Below are 23,439 nucleotides of genomic sequence, written 5' to 3'. Positions count from 1 at the left end.
ATGAGATTGCTTGTAAAGGGAAATATAGAAATCAAAGCAATACATGCTATAAAAAAAACATACGGGCAAGCTATAAACTAGTAGATTCCTCTTCCGTGAAACCAGGGCATTTCTAGGTCACTCAAATTGATGTTCAGCCTGTTAAAATGCAAGCTAAAATGCTTTTAAAGGAACAGTTCACCAAATAATGAAAATTTGCTGAAAATATTAATGCACAGAGGACTTGTATTTTAGCTGAAAGTGATGATTTGATGTTAAAAACTACTTAATGAAAGAAATCAGCTGGTTTTTATCAGCTGTTTGGACTCTCATTCTGACGGCACCCATTCACTCCAGAGGATTCATCGGTGAGCAACTGATGTAATGCTAAAATAATAGCTTGCATGATAAGACAAAATAGACAATTGTGAATAAAAATGTGCTTTATGAAAGTGTATATACAAAATTTTACAATGACAATTCATTTACAAAGTTTTAAAAACACACTTTAAAAAAAACATACAAAAATAACTATACATTTCTATAATCTTTGGCAATATACTTGGTAATATATACAAAATATTGATTCTCCATTGTAATATCTTTAGATGTAATATCTGACAGTATAATATCTTCAGACAGCATGACAGAACACCTTGTAAATATGCAAGGGAGGTAGAAAAAAATAAATCAACCACTGGGTGGCGCTAGCTTCATATATCTATACATATAAAATATCATTGGTTTAGCCTGGCCAGTGAGGTGTAAAAACTTTTGACTTGTCAGATGTCAAAAACAATTACTGAGTAGCGATAGTAAACCTTACAATGAAACTTCACTGACTGCACTAGTTTCTGACCAATATGACAACAAAGCCAATATTTGGTATTTTTTAATGATCTGTATTGTTTTGCACAATAGACTTTTAGCATTAAACCTTTAACCCTTAGCCTTCAGCCACCTTGCTCTTTAGATACCACCATTGAATGGCGAAAAACACTAATTTGCGCTATAATAATATGTGAGCTTACACATTAACCTATTTTACATGTCAGATTTACATATTTAAGGAATAGCTCACCCAAAAATGAACATTTACTGAAAATGATTTTGCCCTCAAGCTATCAAAAACCACATTTGGAGAAATTTAGAGATGCATCACTTGCTCACCAATGGATCCTCAGCAATCGCTTCTGGCCAAAATACAACCCCATAATTAATAACAACACATCCTCCAGTGAAAAAGTCGAACAAAAAAAATCCACCAACATATTTGTTTAAAACTGTTTTAGCTTGTAAACTGTGCTTGATCAGTGCATATTTCTCTCCTGGTTCAGACAAGACGACTTTTTCATGGCCTGGAGTGGTGTGGATTACTTGTGGATTATTATGATGTTTTTATCAGCTGTTTGGACTCTCATTCTGACGGCACCCATTCACATCCATTGGTGACCAAGTGACGTAATGCTGCATTTCTCCAAATCTGACCAAGAAACAAACTCGTCTACATCTTGGATGGTCTTAGGTTCAGCAAAATAAAATTTTTGGGTGATTTATTCCATTTAACATTGCACTGCATGTATAATTTATTCCATTTAACATTGCACTGCATTCAGACGCTCGCAAATGCTTTTATCTACACATTTAGTCAAAAGACACATGGGCCCCTCTCCTGCACTGACCTCTGCGGTCAGTGCTTCCTTGCCATCCTCTTAATCAGTGCAAATTTCTCTCTCGATTCAGACATGACTTTTTCACAGGAGAATGCAATATTGTGAATAGACGACTCATACTTCAGACAAAAGCAATGATTTAGAATTAAAAAAGTCATAATGATGGGTTTGTTTCACAGCTTTTCACTTCTTAAGATGTTGAATGATGGACTGGAGTGGTGCGGATTACTTGTGGATTATTGTGACGTTTTTATCAGCTGTTTGGACTCTCATTCTGACGGCACCCATTCACATCCATTGGTGAGCAAGTGATGTGATGCTGCATTTCTCCAAATCTGATCAAGAAACAATCTCATCTACATCTTGGATGGCCTTAGGTTCAGCAAAATTAAATGTTTGGGAAATGTATCCCTTTACCCATTTAACACTGCATTCAGAAGCTTGCAAATGCATTTAAATGACACACAGACCGCTCTCCTGCACTGACCGCAGAGCTTCCTTGCCGTCCTCTTGCTGGCAGGATATACAGACCTCTTCTTGAGAAAGCGGCACTGGAGCTTCAACGTGGGGCGTCCATGCAGGTGTGCTGAGAGGGTTGGAGAGGGCCGCTGTCGTCTGGTTCAGCTGGAAGGTGGCCGTGATGCTGACATTGACCATGGGGCTGGAGATGGACGGCTGCTCCGGTATGTACTCCTCTTGGCTTGTGCGCTCCAGCCAGTCAGTGCTGCTGTGACTTGAGCCATGCTGACTTTGGCTGTCCGATGAAGTCATGGACGGCTCCTTCTGGCCCTTTTCGATGGATAATAGATGCTGACAATCAGGTGTGCCACTCGCTGAGGTATCCTGCTCTACCTGGAAAGAACAAGAAATGGCAAAGCGATGAAATGAGTATGTCAAAATGAAATGTACTCAATTTGATATGCCATTTCACATTATATGGTTGGTTTAATGCAAGAATGCAAGACAACCATGTTTATTTCTTAGATGACAAATGCATGGATTAACTATGCATGTGGAAATGAGGTCATGTGACAACTTAGTTTAGCATATTACTGTTTGATGCATTTATTGTTGTACAATATATTGCTTTTTTTTTGTGAAAAACAACTAGACAAATTGTGAATAGCATGTCGCATTTAGCATATTGCTATTCCTTTAAATATATCAGAACTTGATTTTTGATTACTCAAATGCATTGCTAAGAACTTCATTTGGACAACTTTTCTCAATTACTAGATTTTTTGCACCCTCAGATTTTCAAATAGTTGTTTTAAAAGGTAAAATGGGTCAAAAAATTATTAAATGCCCTCGAGAAGGATACAATACTGTAGAAATTGCAAAATTACGGTGTGACCATTGGACAAGAGATGCTTATTGGAGCAACAGGGTCAGGTTGTGAATAAGAGATATTAACTACAAAAGACTATAAAAACTGAAAGGTGAAACCACGAAATAAACCATTAGGAACCCTTTAGTCTCCAGTGTCACTGTTTTCCAGAATTGCAAACTCTCTAGAAGTGCAAGGTATCAGGTTCTCAGAGACTTTGTGAAGGCAATAAATCCTGAAATGTGAGCCTCACTTCATAATCACAAGATGAGGTATTGTGAAATACATGAAAACTGTGTTTTAAAAGGTTTTATAGACAGAGGGGTTGAGAGTGAGTCTTGAGGGACCAGGAAGCACTGTTTGAATTTTTTTTTCTTTCAGAATCTGGCAGTAAGTTTTGGGAGTTCATTTCAAGTCCTTCTCCTACCCTGAAAGATCCATCTTGCTCATTGTTAGTAGCAGATGCTGTTGTCTTGTCAAGAGCCACTCTCAACCTATCTGTCCATAAAATCTTTTTTTTCCCATGTACTTCAAGACACTTCAGGAAACACCAGGTAGTTTGCACCTCTGGAAAATGGTAGCACTGTCTTTCTTCTCAGACTGTTTTTTTGTGACTCTGCTGCCCATTGAGCATTTCCTGTCCAATGGCCACCCCTTAATTTTGTGATTTTTCTAGTATTACTTAATTGTCATTTCATAGTTTATGACTTTTCAGTGCGTTAAATCTCTTTTTTTGGCAATCTGCTTAATAATGATACACATCTGAATAAGGCATCTTTCACTTCCAGCCCTTGTTAACAATGATATATTACTTATAAGTAATTATATACTAAATTAATAGTAGTTTTTAAGATTGATGTGGTTTGGCAATCGTAAAATGTGCTTGGGAAAAACATATAAGAATATCAACTTGCTTCATAATTTTACATGCAGTCTATATTTTCATATGGCTGTAGTATGTTGTTCCTTTATATGGGCGAAACTGAGACATGTACTCCTACTATATTTTTATATGGCAGTAATGGTGAGAGAAGTACTGTATGCTAGTATGCTATATTGATTAGAGAACCTAAACTTTAACTTAAATTAACATTATGCCAAAAACACATTCAGTTTAAAAAAAAAAAAAAAAGTGCTGGTAGTTTACCTTTTTTACTAGTGGTTTGCTTTTTCTATTCACCTTGTTTAACAATAAAGCAGCGTCAAAATAATTGCTTTATACTTTTTTTGTATGTAGTACATAGTATATACTCTGCATTATGACATACCTTGTTGATATCTGTGATGGGAACTTTTCGTAAACCTGCAGGAGGAAAGTAAAAGACGTCACAACATTTTACATAATTGATGATGCTGATTAAAACAGAATCCAACCTGAATCTAAAGAGCTGATAACATTTAACACAGGAACCAAAATCACTTTTCTGATCTCAGTATGTTGCAATTGAAATGAAAATGCCCACAATACCTTTTCTCTTTCGTAATATGTAAATACCAGCTGCCAGTACCAGCAAAATCAGCACCACCAGCACAGTAACACTAATGACTGGAGAGAGCACAGAAGATTCCGATAAGAATGAGTTGAAGAACAATTGAAATGTCACTGGTGACATGAAAGCAGGAAGGAAATGTTAAAAAAATCCAAACAATGGACAAGCAAAGTATCAAAAAGTCACTGAGTGACATATGAATAACAAACTCATTATGTTGATTAATGCTTTACTTACAAAAGTATCATGCTTTATGAACAGGGTGATATTATACTATTCTTTAAAGTATCTACATGAAGTACCATTTAAGTACTACCACTTATAGAGTGCAAAAGTCATGTTCTAGAATTGTTTTGTACTTATAACTTACAAATCTTGCGTTATATTAGCTTATTTTTAAATAATCATGTTTAACAGGAAAATTCCTGGCAAAAAACTGCATTACCCATGATTCTGCAGAAGAAAAAAAAAAAAAAAAAAATCGCTAATTGCAGAACTGCAACAAGCAAATTGCACCCAATGCACCCACCCTCTCCCACAAAGCACTGCGAATTATATAAGTTCAGCTAACAAAAATATGTTTTGCTAACATTCCCAGTGAGTTATGAAAATGTTATTGTGAATAACCAGTTTTATAAATGTTTTAAAAATGTTACATATGAACATTGAGGGAACATTCTATTTTGCAAACATTATGGGAATGTTACTTTTGAATGTTCTCTGAACTCAATGTATATTTTGCAATATGTTGTTTCAACATACATCTTTCAATTAATTGTTTTATATTTATTCATCAATTTTATTTAGATTTTTATGTAAATCACAGTGCTTCACCACATTTCCTCCTCAAAAACACATTAAGCACACAGTCTTTTTTTCACTTAATTTTCAAATACTTTTTTTGCTTCAACGGTTTATCAAATGCTTTAGCGATGAATAGGAAAAATACTTTTGGAAGCTGCTGAAAAAGTGGGCAGAGACTGTTGGAATGATTCTGATTGGCTGATAACAGCATTCAATTATTTTTCCATAATTTTTGCAACTTCTTTTACTGGCCTTTGTACAAAGTGACTCATTTCCTGTATGGCGAATGTTATTCTAATACCATGGTAACACTGGTATTTTTATATGGGTTGTAAACTAGTAACATGGCCTCGTATTTACCAGTGTAGAAGATCATGTCATTTTGGTTAAAGGCTCCACTGGCGCTGGCTTTTGCTGTTAGGCTTGGGTTGGTGCTGCTCAATGGAAGCAGAGATGTGGTAATGATGGTCGTAGTTGTGATCATTCCCTGCGTTTCCTGCGTTTCGCTCATTATAGCACTTGAGGGTACATTTGAGGGAACATGCTTGCGTGTACTCCAAAGAGGAGCCTTTGTTGTTGTTGCTATTGTTGGCGTCATCTTACACAGTTTGTCAGTTGTAGAGTCACCAAGTCTTAAAACTGACCCGCTCTCACATCTAACAGAGAAAAAGATGAATAAGCCATATGCATGTGTATGTATTTGTAATTAGTGAGTCTTTCTTTCCATTTGCATCTTACTCTGTGTGTGGTTTACACTGCTCAGAATTACTGTGGTTTGAAAACGTTCCAGGCGGACACCGTGCACACTTGACATCAGATGTAGGTGATCCTGCATTCACAAACACAGCACAATGATGACACATACAGTTGAGGTCAGAACCCAAATTACACCCAAATTCTTTGGTTTTACAGTGTTTTTGTGTATTTGAACCCTTTCCAACAATGACTGTATGATTTGAGATCCATCCTTTCACACTGAAGACAACTGGGGGGGCTTATATACAACTATTACAGAAGGTTGAAATGCTCACTGATGCTCCAGAAGGAAGAATCATGCATTAAAAGCCGGGGGTGAAAACTTTTGGACATAACGGGGATGTGTAGATTTTTGCCTAAATATCATATTTTTTCATTTAGTACTGCCCTTCAGAAGCTACAAAAGATAGTTTTATGTTTTCCGGAAGTCAAAATAAGTTATATTTACCCCGACCTTTAAAAAAAGTTTACACCCCCTCTTAATGCATGGTTTTTCCTTCTGAAGCATCGGTGAGCGCTTGAACCTTCTGTAATAGTTGCATGAGAGTCTCTCAGTTGTCCTCAGTCTCAAAATCATACAGTCATTGCTGGAAAGGGTTTAAATACACAAAAATGTAAATCTAAAGAGTAATCTAAAAGTAATCTAAAGAGCATTTTATTTGACAAAAGAGTAATGATTCATCAATATTTCGTCAATTCTCAGAGAAAAGACTGTACATTTCATCACTGTAAATGAGGTGAATTTAAATGATTTTGCCTCTTACCTTTTTTAAGGACATATTCACCAGGTTTGCAGGATCTATATGTTTTACATTCCTCACATTCCTTTCCGAAATTACGAAAACAGAACATCCCAGGCTTGCAAACGCAAACAGCTTTGGTATCAGCAGAGCACTCTTTCCCATACATCAGTCCTTTCACTAACCAGAAGAAATGGACAGCAACATATCAAGTTAATAAAGAATTTAAATTGAAAAAAAAAAAAGAATTTTGGAAAAATTTTGGCCCAGCTATTTCTTTTAGATGTATACTACTTCCAGATTAATACTGAAACAATGCTTTGTGACTGTGGAGTGTTTTATGAAAATAGCCAACTCACCATCTTTACACTTTGGACAGGAGAAACAGTTCGGAGAATAGTTTACATTTTCTAAGTAATGTCCATCTTGGCAGGGTTCACAGATGGTGTCCGAACTACTAGTGCAGGTAACCGTCAGATGAGTACCTAGAATAAATGCAAATACTTCAGAACTTGGAGTTGCTTTAAAATGTCACCAAAACAGTGGTGTCCTGCTTTGTGAATTACAAGTAATCAGTTTATGAACACAAATGTCTACATTCTCTCTCTATGACCTACCTGGTTTGCATTTGCTGCAGCACAGTCTAACCGTTCTCTCATAATATTCGGAGGATTTGTCATGACATTCTCCTTCTGAATTATATGGCACAGGCATCTATGAAAACAAAGGGGCAGAAAAAAGCCAAAAATATCAGTGACATTTCCTTGGATTCTCAGGAACTGATACTTGTCTTGTAAACGAAACACTGCACACCACTTCCTCACAGTCACACAATATACGTATTATCTTTGCGTCTTTTCCCAAAGATACTAATGCTGCTACCAGGGTATTTAGCGTAGGAGAGTTTATTTACCATAGGCATTTGCATATAGTTCACTGACATAAAATACGTCAAAAACAGACAAATATCCATTTGTGCTGAAAACGCTGATGTGATAGTTTCAGATCTGCACTTGTCAGCTACAACAAAGAATCTCAGTAAAAAGTGACAGACTGATTTATTAGGAAAGCCAATTAATTGGCAGATATTTAGTCATTCTGATAATGATAAATGTACCCACTTGGCAGTTTAACAGAAAAAAACTCCCTTTTATGTCAGCTCTACTAACAGCTTTGCCAATGAAAGGAAAAACATTTTTTAGTGATGCACAAAATGTCAAAAAAACGTTTATCTATCTATCTGTAGGGTATCAGAGTGAATCAGACAAATTGAAGATTCGATCAGAACGTTGAAATCAAAGAGCCAAATTTCACAAAGAGGCACAGGCTAACCAGACCACGTCAAAGATCTGTCCATGATACCCTGGCGCCAGTAAGCCTAAACAACCAACTTTGAACAGCTTTGAACAACTTTCAACATTAACACCAAAGAACACGATTATTGATAATCCCAACTCAGGAAGGAGATTCACAGAATGACAGAGAGACTGTCCTTTTTACCTAAATATGCACCAAAATGATGCTTAAAAGGACTTATAAATGAACATCAGAGCAGACCATTGCATAACTCTCTACTATGTATGTTACCCACACATTTGTCTATTATGCTGTAATCACTCGTTGTGTATGTCCTTTTAATAACTATCGAATAGCGCAAAGGGGTCATCGGATGCTAAGTTCACTTTTACATGCTGTTTGAACATGAATGTGTGTTGGCAGTGTATATATAAATCTCCCCTGTAATGGTAAAAATCCATGCAGTGTTTTTCAATTAATCTGTAAAAATAATATCCCCTTTTTCAAATCGAGCCATTCTCAGATGCCCGTCATCGTTGCGTCACACCCACAGAAGCCGCTCCCACGATAGTTGATTGACATTAGCGTCTTACCTCAGATCAGTTGTAACAGTCTAACCTATATGTTTTGATGCCGGAGCAAGGATGTAAGTTAGACAAGAATTGAACGACTGAGGTGTTGTGTTGCTCGATGTAATAATAAACATAGTGGTCGTCATTTACTCCCGACATCTAAGATGCTGAAGATGCAGTGCATTAGGTTTGTTTGTGAAGAGAACGCACCTCCCGATCTACATATATCCATCTGTGTTCGCGTGAATCATTCGTGATCCAGCTTCACTTACAGCAGAAGTGAGTATAAGGGTTTTTTTTATGAATCTTTGCGATCGCCTTTCCTAATAATGTGCTAGTTAGCGGCTAAATGCGCTAAAGTAAACAGGCTCGTCACTCCACAGAGAGAAGAGAGGGGCGGAGCGAGCAGAGCTCATTTGCATTTAAAGCAACCTCGACCAGAATGAGATGATTTTTGCAGAGCTGATTTTGGCAAGGTAAAAAGGGTGTTGTTTTACACTACCATTGAGAATTTTTAACCAAAGTATATTATAGACTTTTCATTAAGACCCTAAAGAATCATATCAACTTGTGGAAAATGGGCATCCGATGACCACCTTTAAGGGTTTATATTTGTGTTTGGTATTTATTTTGAAAATTCATGCTTTGAACGTTTCTATCATTCAGTACTTTGTAAACTGTATTATATTCATGTTTTAGAAATCATGTGACTGATAAGATAACGTGCTGATTTATGTTTTGGGAGGAGAAACATAGCAATATCCTGAGTTAAGACAATATCTAATCGGTCAAGACACCATTTTGGGATGTGTCCAAAGCTGAGTTTAAAACCACAGGACAACAGAAAATTTTGCTTTTATTTTATTGGTCATATCCATCGCTCCTAGCCATGCTTTTTGCCGCCATAATTTTTGCCGCTGCTTTTTTTTTTTTGCACGCCAGCCACTTCTTTAAAATGCAAACATGAGGAGGTCGTCACATTTCTTTCTTTTACTTTAACCTTTTCTTTCCATTGAGAGTTGCATGTTCTAAGTTAAGTTTTGCCGCTTCGTGCCCGCCTCAAAACTTCAACCAGCGTACACGACTTCATCCTCCAGCCAACGCCCAAGACATCACTTCAAACGACCACAAACTTCCAGCCAATCAGCAACCTTGAGACACCCTCTTTCTGCAACGACGTCATCAAAGGGAATCCCTTAACACAAAGGCAACGCAAGTAACCTCCAGATTCTAGCTGAACTGGTGCATTTTTAATATAAAGTTCAATAGCCTCATTGAGAAATTCAACGCGAGGGTTAATTAAATGATTGACGGTTGTTCAGGTCTAAGCAATTGCATGTACGTATTCTATAAACTTGGGATTTCATATTTTCACTCTTCTAAACTAGGGCTGTCAAACGGTACCGGGTTTGGTACTTTCGGTACTGAAAAAATGTTTAAAAATCGACTCAACAGCGCTCAAATGTGAGTGAGAAATGGGCATTTTTAAAATTTCACTACCTAAAGTACCGAACCCGGTACCGTTTGACAGCCCTATTCTAAACTCATTCTTTCCTCATTTTCTCTCTTTCTGCACCTTGTATGAATGTGTGAATGCGTGCTATGTGTTAGTTTAGTTTATATGTCTTAGGTTTTTCCAATAAATTCCTATTCATATACTCATAATGTCTTAAACTGCCGACCTTGTTACCGTGCTAATAAATAGTTTTTTCACTATATTTTGGATATTAGTATCCATTGCAGAGTTGATGTTATACGGCTCGCTCAGTGAATCGCTGGCCGATTCGTTGATCCGCATTAAACGGAGATGCTGTTCAAATTCCCTATAAAATCTTAAATGATTCCCTTTGAGCTAAACTGACCTGTATTCTCTTACATATCAATTTATCAGTTGAAACTTGAACTTAAAGTCATTCAACTTCAGTTTCAGTTTCAATTTTCAGCTAAAAGAAAACTTCCAATATGCACTGAAAAATTATTTCGGTGCATCACATTCTTCTTTTGAAAAACAAGCTTTTGTAACATAATATCTGACACAATGTAATAAATCTCAACGTAATATCAATCAACAGCCACTCTGATCTATTTCTACAAACAGGAATCGCCACAAATTTGATACAAAATCTGTAGTACTATTTGACCAATGTGGGTTTTTCCATGCAGTTGCTGATGCAAATACATTTACTGAAAGGAAATGGGACAAATATAGTTTTCTTGCAATAAAACACTTGTGTTGGCACAAGGTATACTCATCTGAAAAATTTGAACGCAAATTTGCATAATGGCATCATCAAGCTGGTCAGTAGGATTTGGAAATGACAGAATGAAGCGTAACTGACATCACATAACCTACGCATTGGGGAGGTCAACCACACGCAAGGTATTTTTGAAGTGGAAACTGCTGTGAACCAAAACGAATGGCCAAAATAGGCCAAAGACAATGGAGAGTGGCACTGATATCTTTCTGACCTCTAATGACCTTCTGAGTCTATCCTGAGAGATCTGCACGCATACGGAGACCCGGCGGTTTGCGGCGTGTGACTGCAGTAGTTGTCCGTGCAGAACTCCAAATGATGTAAACATGATCAACACTGACAGAACATGAGGAAGGTGGCGTGCAGGAGATCAAAAGCAGAAGTGAAAACAGAAGGAAATTACTGATAACTAGCTTAATAATAACGTGCAAATTCGTGAGGGACAAACAATAATGACCGGGAAACTTAGATCGGGAAACCAGACAAGCTGTTCAAAGGAAAAGCAAAGGGACTTTTGCAAAATGTTGGAAACTTTTGGACATCTCTAAAAGTCCAGGTTGAATTTGTTTATCTGTTTACAAAACTTGCCACAGATAAAATCTACCCAGAAGTCATTTATATCTAATGATATGAATATGTTATCTGTACGGAAGCCACTGAATAAAAGAGAAAAAAATATATATAATTGCGACTTTCACACTTGTTTTCTAGCAACTGTGAGTTTACATCTCATCATCTCTCAATTCTGACTTTTTTCCTCAGACAAAGTCACAACTGTGAGTTATAAAGTCAGAATTGCAGGATATTAACTTGCATTTCACACTCTTTTTCCATGCAATTGCGAGTTTATATCCCACAATTCTGGTTTATATTCTAACTTTTTCTCGCAATTCTGAATTGTGAGATATAAACTCACAAATGCGAGTTATACAATCCAATTCTGAGAGAAAAAATGATTATGAAGTTATAAAGTCAGAATTGTATGTTATAAATTGCAATAAAACTCACAATTCTGACTTTCTTCTTAGAATTGTGCAATTTTATCCCACAATTCTACATTTTTCTTGCAATTCTGAATTGTGAGATAAACTCACGATTGTGAGTTGCAAAGTCCAATTCTGAGGGAAAAACAAACTGTACAGTTACAAAGTAAGAATTTTGTTATAAAATCAGAATTGCAATAAAACTCGCAATTCTGAGTTTTGCAATTCAAATTTTTTCTCGCAGTTCTGAACTGTGAGCTATAAACTCACAATTGCGAGTTATAAAAGTCCAATTGAAGAATAAAACACATGACAATTATAAACTTTTCTCACAATCGTGAGTTTATATCTCGCAATTCTGACTTTTTCTCACAATTCTGAATTGACATATAAACTCAAATTCTCAGTGAAAAAAACAGACTATATAGTTATAAAGTCAGAATTGCAATAAAACTCCCAATTCTGACTTTTTTCTTAGAATTGCATGTTTTTACCTCACAATTCTAAATTTGTCTTGCAATTCTGAATTGCGAGATATAAACTCACAATTGCGAGTTATAAAGTCCAATTCTGAGGGAAAAAACAGAATATAGTTGTACAGTCAGAATTTTCTGTTATAAAGCCAGAATTGCAATAAAACTCGTAATTCTGACTTTTTTCTCATCATTTTACATTCTTTTAATTCAAACTGAATTGTGAGATATAAACTCACAATTGTGAGTTATACAGTCCAATTCTGAGGGAAAAAAACATACTATATAGATATAAAGTCAGGATTTTCTGTTTTGCGAGTTTTATCGCAATTCTAACTATTTTATCACACTTGTGAGTTTATACCTCACAATTTTGAAATGTGAGATATATAAATGTACGATTGCAAGTTAAAGTCCAACTCTGAGGGAAAAAACACCCTTGCAATTCTGACTTTTTTCTTTCGCAAGTTTATTAATTCAAATTTTGAGGAGGTTTTTCGGATTGCGAGATATAAACTCACAATTGTTAGTTATATAGTCCAATTCTGAGGAAAAAAACACTATATAGTTCTAAAGTCTGAATTTTCTGTTTTGCGAGTTTATATCTCGCAATTCAAAAAACGTATTCTGAATTGTGAGATATAAACTTACGATTGAGGGAAACTCAGAGGGAAAAAACAGACTATATAGTTACAAAGTCAGAATTTTCTGTTATAGAATCAGAACACGTAATTCTGATTTTGTTCTCAGAATTGCAAGGTTATTAATTTAGATTTGGGGGAAAATTTGCAAATTGCGAGATATAAGGTCAAATTTTGAGGAAAAAAACATATAAAGTCAGAATTTTCTGTTTTGCAAGTTTTATTGCAATTCTGACTTTTTTCCCACACTTGCGAGTTTATAACAATTCTGAACTATGAGATATAAACTCATGATTATGAGTTATAAAGTCCAACTCTGAGGAAAAAAACCCAGACCATATAGTTGCAGAGTCAGAATTTTTGCTTTATCGCAATTCTGACTTTTTTCTCACAACTGTGAGTTCACATCTCGCAAATCTAAATTTTTCTCAAAATTCTGAATTGTGAGATATAAACTCACGATTGCAAGTTATAAAGTCAAACTCTACATAGTTATAAAGTAAGAATTTTATGTTATAATATTACAATTGCAATAAAACTCAATTCTGACTTTTTTCTCAGAATTGCTTAGAATTGTTTATTCATTTAGATTTTGGAGAAAAAATTTCAATTGCGAGAGGTAAACTCACAATTGTGAATTTTAAAGTCCAATTCTGAGGAAAAAAAACATACTACATAGTTATAATGTTAGAATTTTCAGTTTTGAAGAATTGCGGGTTTATATCTCACAATTCCGACTTTATAACTCGCAATTATGAGTTTATATCAATATATGCAATTCTGAAGCCAGAATTGTAAGATTTAAACTTGCAGTTGCAAGAAAAAAAGTCAGAACTGTGAAATAAAAACTTCTAATTACCTTCCATATATTTGAAATAGCATCTTGAAAAATGTTTTTTTAAATATTCACCAAATTTAATCCTATAAAACATGTCACCCTGTACTTCAGAATCTATGTAAAAAACGAATTATATTATGTTTAAAGAAAATGACGCATGTCAAGAGTACATGTCTGCAGTAAACTCCAATGTATCATGAACTTAAATAACATTTCACATTCAAAGGCCTAGTATTTCCCACGAGCCACAGTGTGAACCCTCAAATGGTTAAAAGTGGATTCAGCAAAATCTTTCATAGATTCAGTCCACATCCGCACTATTATTTATCTCCACATCTAAAAAAGGAAGTTGAAGAATTGCGCTTTCTGCCACAGACCAAAATGCACAGAATGATTTAAAAGTTTTCGCAATCTAACGACACACTCATGTGGTGGGTTCCTACATATGACTCATTTATAACTGACTGAAAGAAACTGTCTGAGATGAAAGGGCTAACATTAAAGCGGACTTCAAATAAAAAAAATTAGCTTATGACAATAATTTCTGCAAGAAATGCACATCCTGATAGAATCAAACAGATTAGATGTTACGAAAAATGACTGCATCATCTGTAAAACCGCTGACGTCTTCTCAGGCGCTCACGATGTTAAGAGGAAATTGCTGAGGTGTGTTACTGGGAAACGACCCACATATTCAGGCCAGCAGACTTCCTCCAGTGCAACAGTGTGCTTTACTGAAGAACAGAGCTGAGTGCTTATCTCTACTGTATCAGTGTCCTTGTAAGTCAACCAAACCAGAGTGATTAGGCTTTCTCTGAGCCGAATGCACCAACAAGCCCTAACACATTTTTCACACTGCATGCAAAAAGCACACACACTCATTTCTTGTTAAAAATGCATGCAACCCACAACTGCATGATCTTTGTTCTGAGCTTGAGCAGGTTTCTCAGTCACAGCAGGTTTGCTTCCCCATGACTTATAGATCATGTACGTGGAATTACAACAAGTAGAGCAAGTGGAACCTGCGGTGTAAGTTGTTAAAAAAATTGACTAAAGGGATGAAGACTTAGAAAACAAGGCTTCATTTACATGCTCAATTGATATGTGGTAAAGTACGCGGATGTGTTCTAGTTAAACTGCGATATATGTGAACTCCCCACCTTCTCAATCTAAACCACAAGAAAAACTAGCGAGAAAAAAGACTTGACATTACACTGGATACTTCCTTTCTAGACAGCACTTGTGGTAGGCCGTTTATCATCCAATGATGCCCAAAGACACTGCACACTAGGTTTTGCTGGCTAAAATTGCGGTCTTTGTAAGGTTCATTGGGTTTTTCCTCATGCTTATGTTCAAAAATACCGTCTGGGTAGGTATTGTAGATAAGATGCCCAAAATGCTGCACTTTTTTTTTTTTTTTTTTTTTTTTACAATACCTACACTCTTAAAAACTAAAGGTTCTTTATTGGTATCAAAGGTTCTATAAAGAACATCCAACAACAGGGTTGCCAGGTCTGCATAATAAAAGCCCAACTCGTACTCAAAACTAGGCCTGCTATCAAACTGCTATCAAAAACACATCAAAACCACTCGAAAATCACATTCAGGAGTGTCGAATCTTCTTTCAAGGTTCCATCTTGGCCAAAAAATCGTGTTCTCTGGGGCCGCCAAAATCTTGGACTTGGCAACTCTGTCTAAAAGAAATTTTCCATTCCACAAAAGGTTTTTCAAACTAAAAAAAAATCCCATTGTTGCACGCTTCGTTTTGCCAAAAACACCCAAAATGCTGTCTAAATAAGGAGCATGTTATTTTATGATGTGGTCCAGATAGGCAGGTCACTTGGTTCTTCCCAAAAATACCATCTAAATTGGCAGCTAGCTGGGTTTTGCATATGCCTATAATGATAGAGTCTAAATAAAGTAGTGCTTATGTTCAAGATGCCAAAAATGCTGTTTAACTAGGCAGCACATAGATAGGCAGTTTTGCCTATTTTGTGTCCAAAAATGTTTGTAGACACACTAGCTGTGAGATTCTCATGATGCCCAGCTCATTTCGGTTTGCCACAGACAACGTTATATAGCAGTACATTATGTTTAATGAAAACATCTAGGTAGGCAGGTCACTTTGTTTTTCACATCGACCACCATGTTCTCAAAAACACCACCTATGTAGGCAGCTTACTGGGTTCTGATGAAGACCAAATATAGAGTCTAAGTAGACTAGTGCTTATGCCTAAGATGCCCAAAATGTTATCTACTCAGCACACTGTTTTTTTAAGACATCCGTGAAACTCAAAAATTCAGTTCGGGTAAGTGACGAGCTTATTTTGGCCAATGCTGCGCCCAAAAATGCTGCGTAGGCAGATTAGTTGTAAAATGGCCAATTTGTTTGGGTATTTCACAATTTGTTTTCCCGAAGACATTCCAAAATGTCTATGTAGGCAGTTACTTCATGCTTTTTATCCCTGTGATCACTAGATTTTCCTTCATTCCCAAAAAATGTCATTTAGGTAGCTGCCCATGATGCCCCAAAGGCTAAATATGCTACTTATATAATGCCAATATAGTTAATTAGGTCACTATGACACCCACAGTGTTGTCTACGTAGGCAGCACACTAGGTTTCGCATATGCCAAAATGCAGACTAGTTAGAAAGCGCACTAAAGTAGCCTATGCACGTGATAGGCAAAACAGTAGGCAGCACGATTTGAGACACCAACCAAGCACGCAACCTCTGCTGGAAATTCCAGCAGCACAAGAACCGAACATAACTGAAATTAATTTTTCAATCTTTCATTTCGACAACACGCGTTTAGAATCCGAGAATAACTGTTGTTTTTCGTTTAGTGTTTTTTTTTTTTTCAGCAGAATCTTTTCATCTCTATCAAAACACACTTGTGAAAGTCATAAGTATAAGTATGAATCATTACATTGTCAGCAACACATATAAACCTGTTCGTTACCTTCCCCTCTGCCACACGCCACACCGCTGCCATAAGTAATAACCGTGAGACTAGAATCAGCATGATCCTTCAGCGACCCGCACGACTTAATTCCGACTGACCATCACTCACGCTCTCGGCGTTCCGGAAATGTTGCACGGCAGTCCCCCCTTGCTACCAGGAAGCGACAGCGTGTTTGACACAATCACAAAACAGACCTCTGAAGTGAGTGAAATGAGCTCCTCCTGCACTGTCTAGACCAAAACTAATACATTAATTAATAACTATACACGAATCAAAACGCTAATAAAGATTCGGGAAAAATAACACAAATGAGGTACACAAAAAATGACTCGATAAAAAGTTATATATTAAATTAGAAAAATGCTAAATGAAAGCATTCCACTGGCTATATAAACAAATATATGTGTGTACTGTCATATTATACAGGTACACACTGATAGACAGACAGACAGATAGATAGATAGAGATAGATAGATAGATTGTTGAGTCAACTTAAAATAATTTGTAACCTGGCTGCCTTAAATTTTATAAGTTCAATCAACTGTCATTCTATCTTTCTTTAATTTTACCGCTCTTTCTGTCGTTATATCTATCATCCATCTTTCTTTCTTTCTTATCTATGTCCACACTGTAAAATATAAAAACACAATTTGTTGAGTCAGCTAATAATTTGTATAATTTGTAAACTGGCTGCCCTAAATTTTTAAGTTCAGTCAACTCAAAAAAATATTTATTTATTCAACTTGAAATGTTAAATTATACTAAGTGACAACTTAGATATTTGAGTTGAATCAACTTACAATTTTAAGGCAGCTGGGTTACTTGCCCACCTGTTAAGTTTAGCAAACACAAATATCTAAGTTGTTACTTAGTACAACTTAACATTTCAAGTTGACTAAACTTATTTTAGTTGACTGAACTTAAAATTTTAAGGGAGCAATGTAACAAATTTTTATATTTTACAGTGTGGACATAGATAAGAAAGAAAGAAAGAAAGATGGATGATATAACGACGGAAAGAACGGTAAAATTAAAGAACGATAGAAAGAATGACTGACAGACAGACAGATAGATAGATAGATAGATAGATAGATAGATAGATAGATAGACAGGGATAGATAGACAGACAGATAGATGATAGACAGAGACATATAGACAGACAGATGGACATAGATAAAGAAAGAAAGATAGATAGATAGATAGATATAACGACAGAAAGAACGGTAAAAGTAAAGAACGATAGAATGACAGACAGATAGATAGATACATAGATAGATAGATAGATAGATAGATGGACAGATATATAGATGGATAAACAGAGACAGATAGATAGATAAAGAAAGAAAGATAGATAGATAGATAGATAGATATAACAACAGAAAGAACGGTAAAAGTAAAGAACGATAGAATGACAGACAGATAGATAGATAGATAGATAGATAGATAGATAGATAGATAGATGGATGGATAGACAGAGATAGACAGACAGACAGACATAGATAGATAGATAGATAGATAGATAAATAGATAGACAGACAGATAGATAGATAGACAGACAGACAGACAGACAGACAGACAGACAGATAGAGAAAAAGATGATAGATGAATGATAGAAAGAACAAAAGACAGATATGAATTAAAAGTAGAATGACAGAACAGTAGAAAGTCGGAATGATAGTTAGAAAGAATGGTAGATAGAACTATAAAAGAGATGACAGAATGATAAATAAACGATAATACAGAAAGAATTATATGTAAAATGATAGAATAATATAGCGATAGAGATAAAATTATAGAACGAACGGTAGAAAGAACAATAGATAGATTGTGTATCTTTTGAAAGAATATACTTTATTGTCTTTATATTAGTAAAGCATCAAAACACATTAATTTACAAATCTTACAATCAAACTTTCATGTACACTGCCAAACATCAAAAACAAACAAAGCCAAATGACAAACAAACAAGTTCAAGTGAGTGGAGGATAGGATAAGAATGAAGGGTCTTCTAGCGCAACACTAGAAATGTCATTGCGAACATGTGCTGTAAAGGTTGAAAGGTTGAATACAGTCTGCCCCAAACCAACCTCCTACAACAGTCAAATCAGACGCCTTCTTTCCGAAGGTGAGGTTGGGTATTTTTAGACATGCATATGAAACACCCACCTAGTCGAACAAAAGTCTGTTTAGAAACATAGTCATTAGGTTCTCGGCCACTCGCTTAAATAATAAAACAATTCATACACACCATGTGCATTACAGTTATACTGCCTCTGTCTTATAGGATGTGCGTTATGAAAACTCATAACACATTTGAGGGCGTTTTCTCACCCTTTTTCTGTAGCTCCTGTGCACACAGTCTTCATGCGTGTTTTTCTCCCACTTTTGCTGCAGCAGCAATTTAGACACGTGCCTTTCTAAAAACCGACAACCTTAAATTAAGCATTTTTTTTGGATGTGCAAAAAAGCAAGTCAATACTCAGCGTTTTCCATCTGGTACGTCTGCGAATTCGGTATTCGGCATACACTGCGATCAAGGTAGCCTGTACATTTTGACTGCATGCGTGTTTCTCTGGAACTGAAACCGTGACATGGGCATTGCTGATGCGGAGTCTCACATCTGGCCACTTGTGATTTTCAGCCTTGTGATTCAATTTGGAATCTTACAGAAGGCCATTCTGACATTTGTGCAAGAAACCACATGTTCGAGTTCTCACTTTCCAGTTGCTGGCACAGGAAAACTCAAGCTAAGTTCCTCCTCGGCCTCTTCCTGTGCACTTATTCTGATTTTGACATCTTGCGAGGGTGGATTTGACTCTTGCTGCGGTCTGCTGATGAGGGGAACGCCTTCTTCGCAAGCTCCTGCCTCTTCCTTTTTATCACCCGAGTTGGAGCCCAAAATCACCATTCCCGGAGAGTAGATGTAGATGGACCCTAATGCAGACAAATGATGATGAAGTCAACATGCTTTTGTACTTAAAATCAAGCTGCTCAATTATTTAGTTATTTTGAATATATTTTGATTTTTAATAATGCTTCTTACTATTATCAAAGTTTTTAATAAAATAAGCAAAAATTAAGCTGAAAAATCAGCCTTGCCATCAAAGGAATAAACTGCATCTTAAAATGTAATAAAATAAAAACGTTATTTTAAATTGTTTCACAGTTTTATTTTGAAAATGATATATATATATATTTACTAAAATATTTATGCATTCTGGGATTGTGTTCTCAATGCATACTCTCCAAAGCATATATGCAATTTTGTTAAAAACAAGGCATCTTAGGAGGAACCATAATGTTGCTGTTTACCTTTTAAAACAGCTTTTGCTTGAAGTGCAACTGTGAATAATAACTGTCTAGGCTGGCAGACAGTAAGGAACCAAGACAGGGCTTTTTTGTATCAACACCAACAAGAGCAGTCAAAATCTGACTTGTGTTTGTTAATCAATGTTTTATTTTTACACATATAATTTTTCCTTGTTCAGTTTGACATAGCATTTATTAAGGGCGTTTTGTTATTACAGATTGTTCAGTCTTGGCAATGATCTATAGCAGGAAATCCAAAACAATCAAAAAAGCGACTATGTTGTAAAAAGAAAAAAACCCCCACAGAACAGGAAGTAAAAATGGGAATTAAGACAATAGGGAATTAAGATAAACTGTGATTAAGTGCTGAGGAAACGTGAGGTGTGTCTGCGACAGAAGAAGTCACATAAACAATTTAAAAACAAGATCCAACCTGCTAAAGTAATTTACGAGTTTTAACAAAAAATAAATATTCTTTGGAAGCTACTGCAAAATGCTTCTGGCTTGTAAATTATTAGTTGCACATGATTAAACAGCTAGTCATCCTTAACTTATTAGACACTACGTCAATTTGTGTCTTCTGTGAAACAAAAAAAGTACCTCTTTTCATTACAACAAAAGTAGATGATGTATACTGCCAGCCTCCAAAAAAATAAAGAAACAGGCAAAAAGTGACATTATTACTCAGTATTTTGTAGTGTTTTCCAGTGCAAATATTAAAAATGTTAAACCAAGATACATTTACTTGAGATGGTGTCTTGTTTTGTGACAAAATTATCAAGTGTTTTTCGTTAAAACAAGACCCATAAAGATAAACTTAAGAGTAAAAACTGATTTATTTTTCTTACCCTATTGGGAGATGTCTTAAATGGAACATCAGATGCGAAATGCACTAAAAAAAACTAAACACTCTCAATTATCAAGCCGTTTTGATTTTCTGAGCAGTATGACGTTTTACTGCTCAGGCCCTGCCCACGACCGCTGATAGGTTGTCCCGTATTTGCATATTTCCCCCCTCAGCCAATTGTACGCCATTTTCTCTGTGCTCAAGCAGCTGTAGTAATGTAAGCAATGCAGATGTTTTGTATTTGGATGTAAAAGTGAACATAAGAGTCTTTATTTTCTCCCGTCATCAGAGCCACTGCAGAAGCACTTTTAGTTTTGTTTTTGATGGTACATGCCAATGAATATACAAAAAAACAGAAGAGGGGGGCGAGGTGAGCAGTAGCTCATTAGCATTTAAAGAGGCATGCACTGAAACAGCTCACTGTGAACAAAGCTGCTTTTGACAGGGTTTACACAACTATTAATGTTGCAGTTCATGAAGACCCTAAAAAAAAAAATCACACCAACTTGTGGAAAATGGGCATCCGATTTCTACTTTAAGTATGTCGCACTTTTTTGATACATTTTTTACATTAGATCTTATGCAGTGTTTCCCCTACACTGTAAACCCAAACGTTCAAAATACTTAAATAGATTAAGTACAGTAAACGTAATTTAATTTTGACTTAATAAAACGTATTTGTTTTAATTAATCTGAACTACTGTTGATGAATTAGGCACCACTTAAATGTATAATTGTACTTATTTTTTTAATTGTTTCAATATTAGTGCGAGCCACTGCAATGAATTTTGAGTTTATCAGGATTAATAGAATACCTTACTGGACGAAATTTCAAAGCAGCCTGTGGCGGTAACGAGCTTCACGTGCTGGTTTACCAAACACTGTGCTCTTAACTTTTCGATTATAATCATCATGGGTCTCAAAGTAAGTGTTAAATATGTATTTTAAAATGTGTTTTAAGAGGGCTTTGAAAGAAACGTGGCAGTTTTTAGCAAGTACTGCTCGCTGCAGAGCCGAATGGCCTCCAGGTCCCCCTCTCTGGATGTCCAGCTCCACCTCTGTGTGAACTAATGGGTGGAGTTATGTTTAGGATAGGGTAAGGGGTAGGGTTAGGGTGTGGTTAGGTGTCTATCTCCACCCATTACCTCCAGCAAGGGGGAGCTAGAGCTCCAGCTCCTCCCATTTGGCTCTGCAGCCAGCACCCTCTCGTTTTTAGTCTTTTTTTTAAGGAGTAATTGTAGACTTGACATGTTATACTGTAAACACGGTTATATTCGGTTTGAGGAATACTGCTATGAAATTTTATGCCATTTTAAAGGGGAAAAATATGGATTAGACATACATGGCAGTAGTTGTACATCTATTAATGTGCTAACGAATAAAAATAAATACCATATAGTCACCCGAAGGGAGTGTTACGAGTGTATGAGAGTGAACGAGTGAATGGTCTTTACTCAAAAGAGTCATTTGAGCCAAAGCTGCTAGAAAAGAAAAGTTTCATATGCTCAAATAACGTTAAAGGATTGCATTTTAGTTTGGTCCAGTTAGTGTATAATGTCTCATGTCTCATGTTTACCAGAACAGGAGCCTTTAACTTAGCAGCAGCTTCTCTTCCATTTACGCTTTCATTTAGAAGGCGGGAATTCCATTACTTAGGCCGCCATTACTGTGCGTTGCAGTTTTACTGTACGGTACTGTACTGCACGTACACGTAAAAGTGGCACATCCATTTGTAAACGTAATTGAAAACGATCTGTTTTGCTGCATGATACTGCAAACTGGTATTTCTTTATTTATTAATTTATTATACTATTCATAACATACATTAATTACCGTAGTTTTACTGTAAACTGTGTCTAGATTGCCTGTAGTAGCTATTAAATCAGAAGTCTCTGACATTCCCAAAAAAAAAAAAAAAAAAGGCTTCCATATTGTAAAATTAGGATGGACATTCCGGTATGATATTGTGGCAGGTCTCAGCTGTAAGTTTAAGGAAATCAGCTTGAATGTTTTTTTGGAGGATTAAACTTTGACATTTTCTTTTCTTTCCTTTCAGGATGTAGGAACCAGCATGATTTGGCAGTGTAAATTGTGTTCATTTACTTCCTGATTATACTGCCTTCTGCACATGTATCCTCTCTTGCTGTTGTAAAGAACAATGGCATCAGTTTACACATGATTTTCTACGGATTTTCATACAGCATTTGTCAAAAGTTTGGACACATTAATAATAGTATCTTCTGTTCACCAATGCTTTATTTGATCACATATACAGTACAACAGTAATATTGTAAAATGTTACAATTTGGATTAACTATTTTCTCTTTAAAAAATATATATATGTTAAAATGTAATTGATTGCTGTGATCATAGCTGATCAAAGTCTTTAGTGTCACATGATCCTTCAGAAATCATTCTAATATATTGATTTTCAGTAATTTTACAAACAGTTATTTAAAAAAAATAATATTTTATTTTGACACTAGTGTT

At 35.9% G+C, this 23,439-nt stretch overlaps 1 protein-coding gene across 1 annotated transcript; it reads right to left on the bottom strand.

Moving 5' to 3' along the window:
• Nucleotides 1–404: 404 nt before the first annotated feature.
• On the bottom strand, nt 405–16,948 carry tnfrsf1b (tumor necrosis factor receptor superfamily, member 1B). The gene is made up of 9 exons (XM_051123098.1): nt 16,791–16,948; nt 7,387–7,483; nt 7,129–7,254; nt 6,794–6,949; nt 6,012–6,102; nt 5,634–5,929; nt 4,448–4,525; nt 4,248–4,282; nt 405–2,504 (listed from the first exon to the last, which is right to left on the bottom strand). The coding sequence occupies exons 1-9, from the start codon at nt 16,851–16,853 to the stop codon at nt 2,106–2,108; spliced, it is 1,341 nt and encodes a 446-aa protein (XP_050979055.1). The 5' UTR covers nt 16,854–16,948; the 3' UTR covers nt 405–2,105.
• Between the last annotated feature and the right edge of the window lie 6,491 nt (nt 16,949–23,439).

This window comes from Labeo rohita, chromosome 11, assembly GCF_022985175.1.
Source record: "Labeo rohita strain BAU-BD-2019 chromosome 11, IGBB_LRoh.1.0, whole genome shotgun sequence".
NCBI lineage: Eukaryota > Metazoa > Chordata > Actinopteri > Cypriniformes > Cyprinidae > Labeo > Labeo rohita.
The sequence above is the reverse complement of the archived record's forward strand: the minus strand, read 5'-3'. Positions and strand labels throughout refer to the sequence as shown.

What these genes read in the sequence shown, in the direction of transcription:
- tnfrsf1b (XM_051123098.1), bottom strand. Translation starts at nt 16,853, where the DNA reads ATGCTGATTCTAGTCTCACGGTTATTACTTATGGCAGCGGTGTGGCGT. An exon ending in GGCGTGTGGCAGAGGGGAAG is followed by an intron (nt 7,484 to 16,790) that starts GTAACGAACAGG and finishes TTGTTTTCATAG; the next exon opens with ATGCCTGTGCCATATAATTC. An exon ending in CCATCACAGATATCAACAAG is followed by an intron (nt 2,505 to 4,247) that starts GTATGTCATAAT and finishes TGTTCTTTCCAG; the next exon opens with GTAGAGCAGGATACCTCAGC.